Source organism: Muscardinus avellanarius, assembly GCF_963383645.1.
Source record: "Muscardinus avellanarius genome assembly, chromosome: 22".
In the NCBI taxonomy this organism is placed as follows: Eukaryota; Metazoa; Chordata; class Mammalia; order Rodentia; family Gliridae; genus Muscardinus; species Muscardinus avellanarius.
Genome location: NC_137808.1, coordinates 16,032,203 through 16,047,503, shown reverse-complemented (window position 1 = coordinate 16,047,503; position 15,301 = coordinate 16,032,203). Strand labels below are relative to the sequence as shown.

Sequence of the window (15,301 nt, the reverse complement as noted above, 5' to 3'; positions counted from 1 at the left end):
CCAGCGCTCGGGCGATCTGTGCGGGGAAACCGATGACATGAACTCGTAGTGGGAACCGCCGGCGCCTGGTCCCCGCCCCGGGGCGGGACGGAGCCGGAGCCCGCGGCGACGGCGGGCGGCCGCCGGCTCGGCACCGCAGCCCCGGCAGCCCGGCAGGGGCTGGGGACGCGGCCGCGGGGATGAGGGCTCCGTCCTCATTTGCCCGGCTGTGAGAGTAGAGGCCGAGCGCCCGGCCGTGGAAGGCAGAGCCAGGGCGTAATGGAAACAGGTTTGTAGAGGCATTTTCGGAATTGCAGGTAGACAGAAATAAGACACCTCGTTGCCGGGAAGGGCGCGGGGGTGGGGGTGGGGGACTCTGCCCGGGAGCCTGCTTTTTATTTTATTTTTATGTCTGTAGCAGTGGGGATTGGTTCTTGCTCCGAGCTACCCCCTCCCCCAGCTCTTTTGATTTGTTCATTTATTTATTTTATTTGGAAGCAGGGGCTCGCCGAGAAGCTTGCTAAGTGGCTGAGGCTGGCCTTGAACCTGCGTCCTTCCGGGACTCACCCTCGCAAGTCCTGGGATGATAGCATGCACACCACGCCGGCCCTCAAGGGAGATGTTAAGAGAGCTGGGGCTCCTGGCAGCTGGGGCTTTGGACCCACCGAGCGAGACTATAATTTCCGCTTGATTACAGCTAAAATAGTCCTTAAGATGAAGTTTCCGAAATGATTGAAAATAAACACAGATGGAAAGGGTGGGGGGAGCTGTAACGAGGCGCTAGAAAGATAAAGTGAGCATTTCCTGAAGATTCCCTCAGCCTCAGAGGGGTTGCAAGAAATGTATGTAATTTAAAAAGTCTTTTAAATGCAGGCTTCGTCTTTAAATGCTTTTCTCCCCCTTCATGGTGCTGGGATTGAACCCAAGGGCATTCTACCTCTGAGCAACATCCCCAATCCTTTTTATTTTTTGTTTTAAAAAACTGTCTTGAGTCGGGCGTGGCGCACGCTTGTCATCCCAGCATTCGGGAGGCCGAGACTGGAGGATCGCGGTTCACGGCCAGCCTCGGCTACTTAGTGAGGCGCTCTGCAACTCAGTGAGACCCTGTTTTTAAATAAAGAAGAAAAAACTAGGGCTGGGGGTGTGGCTCGGAGGTAGAATGCCCCTGGGTTCCATCCCCAGAACCACATAATAAATAAATAAATAAATAAATAAATAAATAAATAAATAAAACACTGTCTGGCTAGGTTGCTAGGAGCTACTAAATTGTGGAGGGTAGCCTTAAAACTGAGGTCCTCCTATCTTAGACTCCCAAGTACTGGAGTGACAGGTGTGCACCGCCACTCCTGGCTTTAAATGTTTTTTAAAAGACTGGTGGTTTTTTAAAAGCGTGGTGGCGCACGCTTGTAATCCCCGCGCTTGGGAGGCGGAGACAGGAGGATCGCTCAGGTTCGAAGCCAGGCGCGCTGGCTTAAGAGACCCTGTTTCCAAGTAAAAAAAAGTTATAAAAATGGGTCTGGGAGTGTAGCCCGGAGGTAGAAGGGCTTCCAGGAACCCCAGTACCACCAAAAAAATTAAAAAATGAACAAGGCTCTCTTGCCATATTTCTGACTTTGGAATCTGTCTACCTTTTTTTTTTTCCTCCCAAGGACTGAAAGACCCTTGCAGAATGCCAGAGGAAAGCTCTCCCCGGCGGACCCCGCAGAATGTGCCCTACCGGGATCTCCCTCACCTGGTCAATGCGGACGGACAGTACCTTTTCTGTAGGTACTGGAAGCCCACCGGCATGCCCAAGTAAGTTCCCAGCAGGCCTCGGGTCACGGCTCGCGGCCATCCGCTCTGTAACCCGCGGCCGGGCCTTTTCACCGCCAGGCTCAGCAGCATTAGCGAAGCTGGGCTTTATACTTTATACCGCATTCAGAAATTAAAAAGCAAGAGTTGTTTTTGTATGAGGATGACTAGGACATGGATTCTGCTGTATGGCAGTTTGCAGAAATTTATATAACTTCACTGTGTGTGTGTGTGTGTGTGTGTGTGTGTGTGTGTGTGTGTGTGTGTAGGCTGCAGTTGATTTCCTGTTGGACAGGCATTTGTAATCCTAGTACAGGGGAGTCTGAGATGTAAAGATCGCAGGTTGGAGACCAGCTTTGGCAACTTAACGACACTCTCAGCAACCTAGTGAGATCCTGTTTCAAAAAAACTCAAACAGAGCCAGGCATGGTGGGGGGCACACTTGTCATCCCCGCGCTTGGGAGGCTGAGACAGGAGGATGGCGCAGGTTCGAAGCCAGCCTCGGCTACTGAGTGAGGCTCTCGGCAACTCAGTGAGACCCTGTTTCCAAATAAAAACTTAAATAGGGCTAGGGGAGTGTGGATCGGAGGTAGACTGTCCCTGGGTTCGATCATCAGTACCACAAAATAAATGAGTTAATGCAGAGTTGGGTGTGGTAGCACATGCCTGCAGTCCCAGTACTTGGGAGGCTGAGGCAGGAGGATTGCAGGTTCGAAGCCAGCCTGGCAATTTAGCAGCCTGTTGGTAACCTAGTGAGACCGAGTTTCAAAAGCAAATACAGGTGGGATGTACCTCAGAGGTAGGTGGCCCTGGGTCCAAACCCCAGGGCCACAAACATAAATTAAAAAACAAATAGCAAATCCAAACAATTAAAGAAAACCCCCCGGAAGTACATAGGAAAACCAAAGTTATATATATATATATAAAATATATACATCCTTATTTACACTCGAAACTAAGTATATACTTATGTTTAAAATACATGTATATATTTTATTTATATGTGAATAAAGTTTTTCTGTGCTCATGCTTTGGTAGCCTTTGCTCTCTGTCCCGCTTACCTCTGACCTGTAGGGCATGACCTTGGGTGTGGCGGGGGAGAGGGGCAGGGCAGGCATTTCCTCCTAGTCCTGGGGGCTGGCCACTGTGTCCACTGGCAGGCCAGCCGCCCACCAGCCGTGACTGCGGCTGCTGCTTCTGCGCTCTTGCACGCACACACGAGGCAGGAAAACCCTGCTCGTTTGTGTTATTTAGGGAGAGAGACTCTGGCGGGCGCCAGTTGGCCCGGCGACAGGGAGCATTTCCTGTTCCCGTTCCAGTGGCCCTCACCTGTCTCTGGGCCTCGTCCGCCCGGGGTGGGGGCACGGGGGGGGGGGGCGACTGTCTGCCTTCCTGTCTCAGTGACCGCTGGAGCCCAGCCACAGGTCCCTCTGCACCTTCAACCCGTGGTGTGGCCCAGGGAGCTAAAAACACAGTAGGCCACGCCTACGGCCCACACCTGGGGCCCAGGACTCAGGTCGGGCTGACCCCAGGGGCAGGCTGAGTGAGACCCTCCTTTCAAAACAAAGAATGACCCGGGCGTGGTGGGCACGCTTGTAATCCCCGTGCCTGGGAGGCAGAGACAGGAGGATCGTGCAGGTTCGAAGCCCTGCGCACTGGTTTAGGAGACTCTGTTTCCAAATAAAAATGTAAAAATAGGTCTGGGAGTGTAGCCTGGAGGTAGAAGGGATTCTAGGAACCCCAGTACCACCAAAAAAACAAAAACAAAACAAAACAAAGAATGACCAGGGCGTGATGGCGCACGCTTGTAATCCCTGCGCTTGGGAGGCTGAGACAGGAGGATGGCGCAGGTTCGAAGCCAGCCTCAGCTACTGAGTGAGGCTCTCAGCAATTAGTGAGACCCTGTTTCCAAATAAACTATAAAATAGGGCTGGGGGTGTAGCCCTGATGTAGAAAGCCCCTGGGTTCCACCCCCAGTACCACACACACAAAAAAAAAGAAATTTAAAAAGGCCTCTGGGTTCAATCCCCAGTACCAAAGGAGGGGGGGGATTCTTATCAGCTGTTAAAGATTTTCTCTAGAGAAAGAGATGCCAATGTGTGTAGGGTGTTGAGGGAGAGGGAGGGAGAGAGAAAGGGCTGGGAGCGGGTGATGGGAACTGTCAGTCTTCACTCTGACTTGAGCGTCCTCAGTTTCACTCCTAAGGGCTTGTTATGTGCTGAGGGACTTCATTGAGACAGAGACAGGACAAGTTGGAGTTTTTAATGTACAGTGTCAGAGTTTGCTTGGTGTTTGTGTTTGGGGAGCGGCTTAGTACTTGGGAGGCTAAGACTGGAGGATTGCACATTAGAGGCCGGTACACAGTAACTTAGAGAGACCCTGTTCCAAAGTAAAAAAAAGGGGGGGCTGGGGGTGTAGCTCGGTGATTGAATGCTCCTGGATTTAATCCCCAGTCCCAAAAAAGTAAATAAAACAAATGTATGAATTAAAAATAAAAAGGACTGGCGATGTAGCTCAGTGGTAGAATGCCCCTGGGTTCAATCTCCAATACCAATAAATAAATAAATAATTTTAAAACGCAGTGGGGCACAGTGGCACATGCCTGAAATCCCAGTACTTGGGAGGCTGAGACCGGAGGATGGCAGGTTCAAGGCCAGCCTAAGCAATTAGCGAGGCTCTCCCCAACTTAGTGAGGTCCTGTTTCAAAATAAAGATCAAATAGGGCTAGGGGTGTAGCTCGGAGGTAGAATGCCCCTGGGCTCAATCTGCAGAACCACAAAGAAACAAAGGAATAAAATACAAAACGGGAAAGCAGCGAGGTGTCCTAGTTTGTTGCGAATTCACCCAGGAGGCAGCAGCCGGCGGGCGGTGGGTGGTGAGGAATGTCCCAGTTGGCCGCTCGCTGGCTGTGGGTGGCTGCACTTTCTCCTGATCGCCCGCCGCCCTGCAGCCAGCTCCCCGCTCCTGGCTCCTGCTGGAGCCTGAGCTGTCTCTTGGAAGTGAGCTTTGGCGTGAAAGACGTACAGAAGAATAAGAAGGGGGCCTGGGAAAACGTGTGGGTCTGGAGAAAAGTAAAGGAACCAGAGGGAGGGCAGGCCGCATGGCTGGCGACGCTTTCCGCAGCCCTCCCCGGTGCTGGCAGAGGCCGGCCAGCCCAGGCCCTCCTGGCGAAGGAAACTGTAGAACTAGAAAGGGTGGCCTGGTGCCGCCCCGTGGCGCATGCCTGCGATCCCAGGACTTGGGCGGCCGAGGCTGGAGGATCACAGGTTTGAGACCAGCCTTGGCAATTTAGCAAGACGGTCAGTGACTGGGTGAGAGCCAAGTTTACTAAATAAGTAACTAAATAAGGCTGGGGGTGTAACTTGGGGTAGAATGCACCTGGGTTTAATCCCAAGCACTAAGTAAGGAAGGAAGTAAGTAAATAATAAAAGGCCAGGCATGGTGACACACACTTGGAATCCCAGCATACAAGCCCCTGAGTTTCATCCCCAGACCCAAAAATAAATAAATAAATAAATAAATAAATAAATAAGGTGGGGCGTGTATCTTAGAGGTAGAATGCACCTGGGTTTAATCCCAAGCACTAAGTAAGTTAGTAAATAAATAAATAGAAAAAATAAAGGAAATACAGACAATAGCCAGGGCTGGGTCCACATACCTGTAATCTCAGTACTTGGGAGGCTAGGCTAGAAGGATCACAGGAGACCAGCCACAGCAACTTAGTGAGACCCTTTTCTTCCTTCCTTTCTTTCTTTCTTTCTTTCTTTCTTTCTTTCTTTCTTTCTTTCTTTCTTTCTTTTTTTTTTTTTTGTTGTTGTTACCAGGGATAGAATCCAGGGGCATTGTACCTCCAAGCTACACCCAGCCCTATTTTGAAACAGGGTCTCACTGAGGCTGGCTTTGAACCACGATCCTTCTGTCTCAGCCTCCCAAATGCTGGGATTACAAGCGTGTGTCACCACACCTGGCTAGTGAGACCCTATTTCAAAGTAAACAATAAAATCGGGCTGTAGCTGTAGCTCAGAGGTAGGATGGCTATGGGTTCCATCTCCAGTACCAAAAAAAGGGGGCCTGGCTGGGACACTTGGCACCTGTGTGCAGATGGGTAAGCTGCCTCTGGGGCGGTCCAGGGCACTCCTGAGCACATCCCAGCGAGCCCGACCAACAGAAGAGTGGGTCCTGGCGGGGCTGTTGGCTCTGAGAATCTGTTTTGGGGTCCTGGAGAGAAGCTCCTAGCAGCCAGAGTGGTGAGGAACAGAGATGGCTTGGGGCACAGGATGGTGCCAGCTGCTTTCAAGAACTGAGAAGACCTGGGGCAATGGTGCCCAGAGTGTCTGGAGGCCGAGACAGGAGGATCACAGTTTGAGGCCAGCCTCAGCAACTTAGCCAGACTCTGTTTCAAAATAAAAAGTAAAGGCTGGGTGTGGTGGCGCACACTTGTAATCCCAGCATTCGGGAGGTGGAGACCGGAGGATCGCGGTTTGCAGACAGCCTCAGCTAGTTAGGCCTTCCGCAACTCAGTGAGACCCTGTTTCAAAGTAAAGAATAAAAAATAGGGCTGGGGCGGGGGCGTGTAGTTAGAATGCCCTGGGTTCCATTCCCGGTACCACAAAAGTAAAAATAAATATATTTTTTAAAAAGTATAAAAGGCTGGGGGTGTTGCTTGGAGGTAGAATGCCCCTGGGTTCAATTCCCAGTATCATAAAAGAGAGGAAGAAAGGAACCGCCAGAGCCCCTAGCACATGGAGCGGACCCAGGGCCGGTGGCTGCCTTTGGAAGCTGGCAGAGCTGTTTGTGTGGCCCCCTCCCCCCCGGGCTCCCCAGGGCACCTGCAGGACGTTGTGCCCACCCCACCCCAAGCCTGCTGGCTTCCAAGACTGAAGACCGGTTCTGCAGGTGCCTGGATCACAGGCAGCCGCAGGTTCAAGCGGAGCAGGTGAACAGGCTTAACCTGCTTTCTGGGGGCAGGGTCTGTCTCTGTGAATACCAAGCCGCCCACTTGGGCACAGATAAGATGTGTCTTGCCACACAGTATTGTGGGCACACACACAATACCGTTCTGTTTTGTTGGCTGTTTTGTTTTTAATCCTGAGGATGGAACCCAGGGGCATTCTACCTCCAAACGACACTCCAGCCCTATCTTTTTCTTCTTTATTTTGAAACCGGGTCTCACTGAGTTGCAGAGGGCCTCGCTAAGTAGCCGAGGCTGTCCGCGAACCGCGATCCTCCTGTCTCAGCCTCCCGAATGCTGGGATGACAAGCGTGCGCTACCACGCCCAGCCCCAAGCTCTTTTTATTTCTTTATTTTTTATTTTGGAACAGTGTCTTGTAAGTTGCTAAGGGTGTCTCTAATTTGCCAAGGCTGTCCTCGAACCCACAATCCTCTTGCCTCTGTCTCCCGTATACTGGGATTACGGGCGTGTGCCACTGTACCCAGATCTTAATTTCTTTTAATCCGGGCCTAAACGCAATTCTCCAGTCTCTAGTCTCCCAAATGCTGGGATTACAAGCATGCGGCACCTCCCCGGGCTCAATTGTTCTTTTTTAAAACAGATTTTATCAGCCGGGTGTGGTGCCCCATGCGTAACCCCAGTACTTGGGAGGCTGAGACTGGAGGATCCTGGTCCGCAGCCAGCCTCCTGTAATTAGCGAGCCCCCCTGCAACTCAGTAAGACCTTGTTTCCAAATAAAAAGAATAAAAAATAGGGCTGGGGTGTAGCATGGAGGTACAATGCTCCTGGGTTCAATCCCCAGTCCCGCAGGTGGAGGGGACGGGCTTTATCCTTAGAGACAGAGGGTTCCCCTGATTAATTCTTGCATTTGGTTAGAGATCACTTTTTAGGGTTAAAAGAAACAGAGTCATTCCAATTCTTTACTCATAATTGATCAAAAGTAGAATGTACATTTGAGGTTGCACGTGCATTCCTGTCATCCCAGCACTTGGGAGGCTGAGACAGGAGGGTTAGAGGTTAGAGGCCAGCTCTGTGGGGGTTTTGACCTGAAGTGATATTTAGCACCTTCTACTGCATTTGCCAAGTAGCCCTCAATCCCCACAAAGAACAAGTTTCAACCATGAAAATCTGTGTCACCATGCCAGGCTCCATGCTATCTCAGAACGAAAAGTAAAATGGAAAGCTGGGCGTGGTGGCACATGCTTGTAGTCCTACTACGTGGGAGGCTGAGACAGGAGGATCACAGGTTCACAGCCAGCCTCAACAACTTGGTGAGACTCTGAGCAACTTCATGAGACTCTGTCTCAAAAGAGAAAATAAAATAGGGCCTGGCTATAACTCAGCAATAGAGCACCCCTGGGGTTCATGCCCAGTACCACAAAAATAATTAAATAAATAAATTAATTAAATTTTAGTATGTGGGAAGCCAAGGCAGGAGGATCGCAGGTTGGAAACCATCCTCAGAAACTTACTGAGACTCAGCAACCTCGTGAGACTGTTTCCAAATAAAATCTAGAAAAAGGCCTTGCGCTGGCGAGGCAGCCCACCGCTTCCTCGCGCCTCTGCTAATTTACCAGCCGAAGCCTTGGCCGGAAGCCGGGATTTTTTTTTTTTTTTTTTTTTTTTTGGCGGTACTGGGGTTCCTGGAAGCCCTTCTATCTCCAGGCTACACTCCCAGACCTATTTTATATTTTTTATTTGGAAACAGGGTCTCTTAAGCCAGCGCGGATCCTCCTGTCTCCGCCTCCCGAGCTCGGGGATGACATGCACGCGCCACCACGCCCGGCTGAAGCTGGGATATTTTTAAGTTTTCCAGAACATCCCGGCCTCCACCCTCCGCAGTCAGCCTCCGGGGAAGGGAGGGCACCTGGCTTCAGAAGATGAGCCCCTCCGAGCCCCGGGCAACCTCCAGGAGGCCTTGCCAGCTGCCTAGACGCCAGCCTGGTGCTTTATGTATATGGCGGTGCTGGGGAACCCAGAGGCCTGCATGCCAGGCAAGCCTGACACTGAGCTACAGCCCTGGCCCTTGCAAAGCTACAGCCCTCTCTGTTCCTTCTGACTTCTGAAAGATTCTGTCTCAAAGATCAGACTAGCCTCTGCCCTCTCCTTACTTACCTTTTTTTTTTTTTTTTTTTTGCGGTACTGGGGATGGAACCCAGGGGCATTCTACCTCCGAGCTACACTCCCAGCCCTATTTTTAAAAATTTTATCCTTTATTTTGAAACAGGGTCTCACTGAGTTGCAAAGGGCCTCACTAAGGAGTAGCTGGGGCTGTCGTCGAACTGTGATCCTCCTGTCTCAGCCTCCCGAATGCTGGGATTACAGGCATGCGCCACCAGCCCCAGCTCGCCCTTTCCTTACTGATGTTGCTGAGTTAATGGCACTAAAGATTGACCCCAAACTACACTCCAGCACTATTTTATTTATTTGTTTGTTTGTTTTATATTTTGGTACTGGGAATTAAGCCTGTAGGCATTCTACCTCTGAGCTTACGCCAAGCCCTGTAATTTTATTTTTATTTTGAACATGGTCTTACTATGTTGATGAGAGTCTCCTGAAACATATTGAGGTTGTCCTTGAACCTACCATCCTCCTGTCTCAGCCTCCCAAGCACTGGGATTACAGGCATGTGCCATCACACCTGGCTTGCCAGTGACATCATCATCATTATTATTATTATTATTATTAATTTTTGGTGTGATACTGGGGGTGGAACCCAGGGGCTTTTCTACCTCTGGGCTATATTCCCAGACCTATTTTATACTTTATTTTTTTTAATTTATTTTTATTGGTGCATTGTAATCATATATCACATTGGAATATAAGACTTGAGAGGATATACAAGCACACATCACCCAATTAGCCCTCATCCAGCCCCCATCCCATTCCCTCTCCCTCCCTCGATCCCATGCTCCTTTGGTGATTAACTTTGATACATATGTTTATGTACCTTCTGCTTTTTAAAGAGGCTCCATCCTCCCCTATTCCATACCCTCTGATTGGTCACCTTAATTGCTTCACTATAGGGCCCTTTCTATAGCTCAACCACTTCCTGTTGCCCTTTTCCTCCTAGTTATTGCTGATTAGGGGAAGCGTCTGGTTTTAATTTTCTGCGATATTTCTCCGTGCATGCCGCGTGGCAAATACCGATCCCACTCTTGACGGCCCCAGTTGTGGCCTGGCTACCCGGTGGACTGATCAGACCTCGCTGGCTCAAGCAGTGGCCTTGCCTCATGGGAGGCCCCGGTTCTGGCCTCGGAGGCCCCAGCACCAGCCTTGCCTCACGGCAGGCTCTGATGTTAGCCGATGGCCCTGGCATCGGCCTAACCCCTTGGCAGGCTCCGATCCAGGCCTCAGAGGCCTCAGTAGCGGCCTTGCCTCACGGAAGGCTCCAATGCCGGCCAGTGGCCCTGGCACCAGTATTTTCTACTTTATTTGGAAACAGGGTCTCACTAAATTGCTGAGAGCCTCACTACGTAGCTGAGGCTGGCTTCGAACCCGTGCAATCCTCCTGTCTCAGCCTCTCAAGCGCTGGGATTACAAACGTGCGCCACCACGCCCGGCTCAGTGACATTATTTTTAATCAGTTACCACCTTGGTCCTCTGTGTGTGTGTGTGTGTGTGTGTGTGTGTGTGTGTGTGTGTGTATGGTGCCGGGGATTGAACTCAGGGACATTCAACCTCTGAGCTGCACCCACAGTCCTTTTCCCAGCCCTTTTTATTTTGTGTTTCGAACCCTCACTAGGTTGCTGAGGGTGTCCCTACTTTGCTGAGGCTGGTCTTGAACCAGTCATCCTCCCGTCTCAACCTCCCAAGTACTTTGGACTATTTTAAGAGTTTTTAAAAGCCGGGTGTGGCGGCGCACGCTGGTAATCCCAGCATTCAGGAGGCTGAGACTGGAGAATCACCGTTCATAGGCAGCATCAATTACTTAGTGAGGCCCTCTGCAACTTAGTGAGACCCTGTTTCAAAATAAAGAATAGAAAAAGAGGGCAGGGGATGTAGCTTGGAGGTCAAATGCCCCTGGGTTCCATCCCCAGACCCACATACAAAAAAGAGTTTCTTAAAGTTTCTTTCTCTCAGAGGAAGCCATTTTTTCTCTTGGTGATGTTTGTACATTTACCATAGCAAATTGTCTTATTTCTAAATTAGGGCCTCTCGAGGCGGGTTTGGTGGTTGTGCCTGTCACCCCAGTACTTGGGAGGCTGAGACCGAAGGATTACAGGTTCGAGGCCAGCCTCAGCAACTTAGCAAGCCTCTCAGCAACCTCTCGAGACCCTGTTTCAAAAGAAAGACTAAAAGAGATTGGGGTATACTTCGGAGGTAGAATGCCCCTGGGTTCAATCCTCAGTTAAAAAGTTAAAATGGGGTGTCTCTTCTGGTCTTCTGTTGTTTTTTTCTGTCTTTCTTTAGTCTCTTTGAATAGCAAGGAGCCTTTGATGGCAAGAGGAAAGGCCGGCTGCGATTCTTGCTGTTGATTTTTCCAACAGCTTCGGGAAGGGCTCATTTCTTCCCGTTTCTATAAGAATGTTCTGCAGATACAGATCTGCCTTTGTTTGACGGTAGAAGAGAACTCGCAGAGGAAGCGGGCTTCGTGAATAGCCGGCCTTGTCGGCCGTGCGCGGCACCTTCGCAGTCTCCATCTCAGTCCCAGATGCGCTTTGCCCAAGAATGCAAACCCGGCTGCCGCTCTCTGTGGGCGCGGGGGAAGCGGCCTTCGGGTGCACATTTTTAGGGCTGGGATTACAAGATGACCCTTGTCCCATTTTTTCGGGTCATCCAAAGTTCTCCTTGGCAGCCTTGCTCCTCGGGGTGAGGGGTGGGGACGCCACAGGGTGGCCACTGGGAGGAACTGGGAGGACATTGTCCTGTGCATATTTGGGGGCTTCACAGAGACCTGTGCGTGCTCCGTGAGTTAACACCTGTGGCCTGTCTTCTTCCAGCCTGCCTCCCTCCCAGGCCAATGCTGACCAAATGTCTTTTTTTGCCCTACTGGGGTTGGAACTCAGGGGTTTTTCTAACACCAAGCTATACCCCAGCCCTATTTTTTATTCTTTATTTTGAAACAGGGCCTCACTGAGTTGCAGAGGGCCTCACTAAGTAGCTGAGGCTGTCCGCGAACCCTGATCCTCCTGTCTCAGCTTCCTGAATGCTGAGATTACAAGCTGCACCGCGCCCCCCCCCCCTCACCCAGGGACATTCTACCTCTGAGCAACACTGTCAGCCCTCTTTTTTTTTTTATTCTTTATTTTGAAACAGGTCTCACTAAGTTGTGGAGGGCCTCTCTAAGTAGCTGAGGCTGGCCAAGATCCTTCTGTCTCAGCCTCCCAAATACTCAGATTACAAGTGTGTGCTGTCACACCTGGTTTATTATATTTCATTTTGAAACAGGGTCTCACTAAGTTGCTGAGGCTGGTCTCCACCCTGCCATCCTCCTGTCTCAGCCTCCCAAGTACTGGGGTGATTGGTGCATGCCCCACGCCTGGCTTAGGTGGCTCCACGTTGCATGTGTGTGGCACTGGGGACTGAAGCCAGGAGAGGCCTGCCGCTGAGCTGCACCCCCAGCCCCTTTTATTTTATAAATTGAAACAGGGTCTTGCCAAGTCACAAGGGCGGCCTCAAACCCGGGATCCTCCTCCTTCAGCCTCCCACCGGGCTCTGGGATTACGAGTGGGCGCCCCCATGCCAGGCAAGGTGGCTGCACTTTGACCGAGTTAGCTTTGACTTAGAGCCCTGCGCACCTGTGAGTGGGAGGTGCAGCGTGGCAGGTGTTTCTCCATTTTCATCCAAGGGCTGTTTTGAAGGCCAGAGTGTGCAGGTGCAGTCGGCTTCCTTTTTCTGACTTGGGGGTGATGGTTCCTCAGCTAGGAGCTGAGTTGCAAATAGAAACTTGGGCCACCCAGGGTGGCACACACCTGTCATCCTGGTACATGGGAGGCTGAGACCCAGGACCAGCCTCAGCAGCTTAGCAAGGCTCTATTTCAAACTAAAAATAAAATAGATCTGGGGTGCAGCTTAGAGGTAGGCTGCCCTGCGTGCATCCCCAGTACCAAAAGTAAGTAAGTAAATACATAACAGAAGATGCAGACATGATGCCTTGGGGTCCCTCCTCTGCAGAACCCTGCCTGCCTGTGGGAGGGATGTGTGCGTGGGGGAGGCCCTGTATGGAGCGTTCAAAGACAGGTGGTTTTGGCACAAAGCCGGGTTTGTGCGGGGCAGTGTCAGCAGGAAGAAACCGCTTTGGCTCGGACGCAGGTGGGGAGCAGGAGGGGTGCTAGAAAGTAACTGGCATTTGTAACTGGGATTCTTGTGTAACAGGATTCTTCGGAAGCTAAGTCCAAGTTTCATTTGTTTCTTTGAGGTGGGGTCTCATTCTGTTATCCATCCATCCATCCATCCACCCAACCATCCGTCCATCCATCCATCCACTCATCCATCCATCCATCCATCCATCCATCCATCCATCCATCCATCCACTCATGCATCCATCCATCCATCTATCCATCCATCCATCCATCCACTCATGCATCCATCCACTCATCCATCCACTCATCCATCCACTCATCCATCCACTCATCCATCCATTCATTAGTTTCATTCAACAAATATTTCCTGAGCGTCGACTCCATGACCAGTTTGGGGCTGGGTCCGGGGACTGGAGAAACTTTTCAAACTCCGCAGTCCTCCCTCACCAGGGCTCCCAGCACACGGAGGAGGCCGGCCCAGAAGTCACTAACCGTGTGCCGGGGCCTGGGGTCTAGACCGGGGTCTGCCTGCCGCCGAGGCTGGGAGGAGGAGGAGGAGACGGAGGGGGAGGGGGAGGGAGAGGAGGAGGAAGAAGGAGAGGAGGAAGAGGAGGAGAAAGAGGGGGAGGAAGAAGAGGGGAAGGAGCCCACGAAGTCCCCTGCCTGACCACGCTGTTGCTCGGTGTCCCATCGGGACAGAGATGGAGATGAGAGCTGGGGTTGCCAGGTTCCACCTCCACCAAGATCTCAGCCTCACAGAGCTGCAGGCACTCTGGAAACACACGTCTTTCTGGATTTCTTTGGCAACTCATTTTTACTGAGGCCTGTATCATGGTTTTTGTTTTGTGTGTGGTGCTGGGGGGTTGAACACAGAAGCGTTCCGCCGCCGAGCTATATTCCTGGCCCTGTTTCTTTTTTATGTGGAAGCAGGGTCCTGCTAGGTTGCTGAAGGTTTCGCTAAGTTGTTGAGGCTGCCTTTCAAATTGCGATCCTCCTGTCCCAGCTTCCCCAGTCCTAGGGTTTCAGGCATACACCCTTGCACCCAGCAGGGCAGCCTTCTTTACGGATGAGAAGACTGAGGCTTAGAGGAGCTCCATGGCGCGGCTCTGTGCTTAGGAATAGCTGGGTGTGGTGAGAGCCGGTGCTGGGCCGCCCTCTGTAGGGGTCCAGCTCCAGCCTCTGCCCTGGCTGACCCTGCCTTGGATGCAGCTGCCCATGAGGTCCTGCCCTCACCTCTCCCGCGCCCCACAAATTCCCGATCACTCGCTGGCACTGCTTGGCATTTTACCACCCAGAAGAGCTTGGAGCCATCTGCAGCCTGGAGGGTTCATGCTGTTCTCCTTCCAGGAAAAAAAAAAAAAAAAAAAATCTAAAAACAAAGCTGATGTTACGTAAGCCCAGAGCATCCGCATCCATATAGGAGGATCTGGAAGGAACGCCTCTGCCGAAAGCAGCGTCCTGCTTTCAGTGGCTCTGCTCGGTTTTCTGCTTTGTCCTTGTCCGAAATCACACTGCAGAAATCTTTTTAAATCATTTTCATTGCAGAACCTTTAAAAGCCGTCTACCAGGCGCGGTGGCGCACGCTTGTAACCCCGCACTTGGGAGGCGGAGACAGGAGAATCTTGCAGGTTTGAAGCCAGCCTTGCCGGCTTAAGAGACCCTGTTTCCAAATAAAAATATTAAAAAAAAAAATAGGTCTGGGAGTGTTACCCGGAGGTAGAAAGGTTTCCAGGAACCCCAGTACCACAAAAAAAAAAAAAAAAAAAAAAAAAAAGCTGGACAGGGTCGTGTACTCCCGTAATCCCAGTACTTGGGTTCGAGGCCAAACTCAGCAATTTATTTTTATTTTATTTATTTTTTTTGCACCACTGGGGATGGAACCCAGGGGCATTCTACCTCCAGGCTACACCCCCAGCCCTATTTTGTATTCTTTATTTTGAAACCGGGTCTCACTGAGTTGCAGAGGGCCTCACTGAGGCTGTTCATGAACCGTTATCCTCCAGTCTCAGCCTCCCAAATTCTGGGATGCCAGGCCTGCACCACTACTCTTGGCTACTTCAAACCTATTTTAAGAAGAAACTTTATTCTAAGAGCAGACATGCAAAACAGTGTTCTATCTGATGCCATAAATAGAAGGTGAGCAGGGCGAGAAAGGAGAGCCAGGGTGCTGGATTCCAGCTCTTCGCTTTCGCCTGGCCAGGAGCCGGACCTGAGGCCTTTCAGTCCTGAGGACGGAGGGTTTTTAAAAATTATTTAATTATTTTATTTTATTTATTTATTTATTTATTGTGGTACTGGGGTTCCTGGAAGCCCTTCTACTTCTGGGCTACACTC

General features: G+C 51.1%; 1 protein-coding gene across 3 annotated transcripts in view; it reads left to right on the top strand.

The window, feature by feature from the left end:
- Positions 1-1,648: 1,648 nt before the first annotated feature.
- MGLL (monoglyceride lipase) overlaps positions 1,649-15,301 on the top strand; it is a gene marked incomplete at both ends in the record, with an annotated part of 64,754 nt that continues 51,101 nt past the window's right edge. For 2 of the 3 annotated variants that reach the window (XM_080718097.1, XM_080718096.1), the window contains one exon: positions 1,649-1,773. In XM_080718097.1, coding sequence (XP_080574223.1) covers positions 1,649-1,773 — 125 coding nt within the window. The remainder of the gene's footprint in view (positions 1,774-15,301) is intronic. The other variant, XM_080718098.1, reaches the window with a different exon arrangement.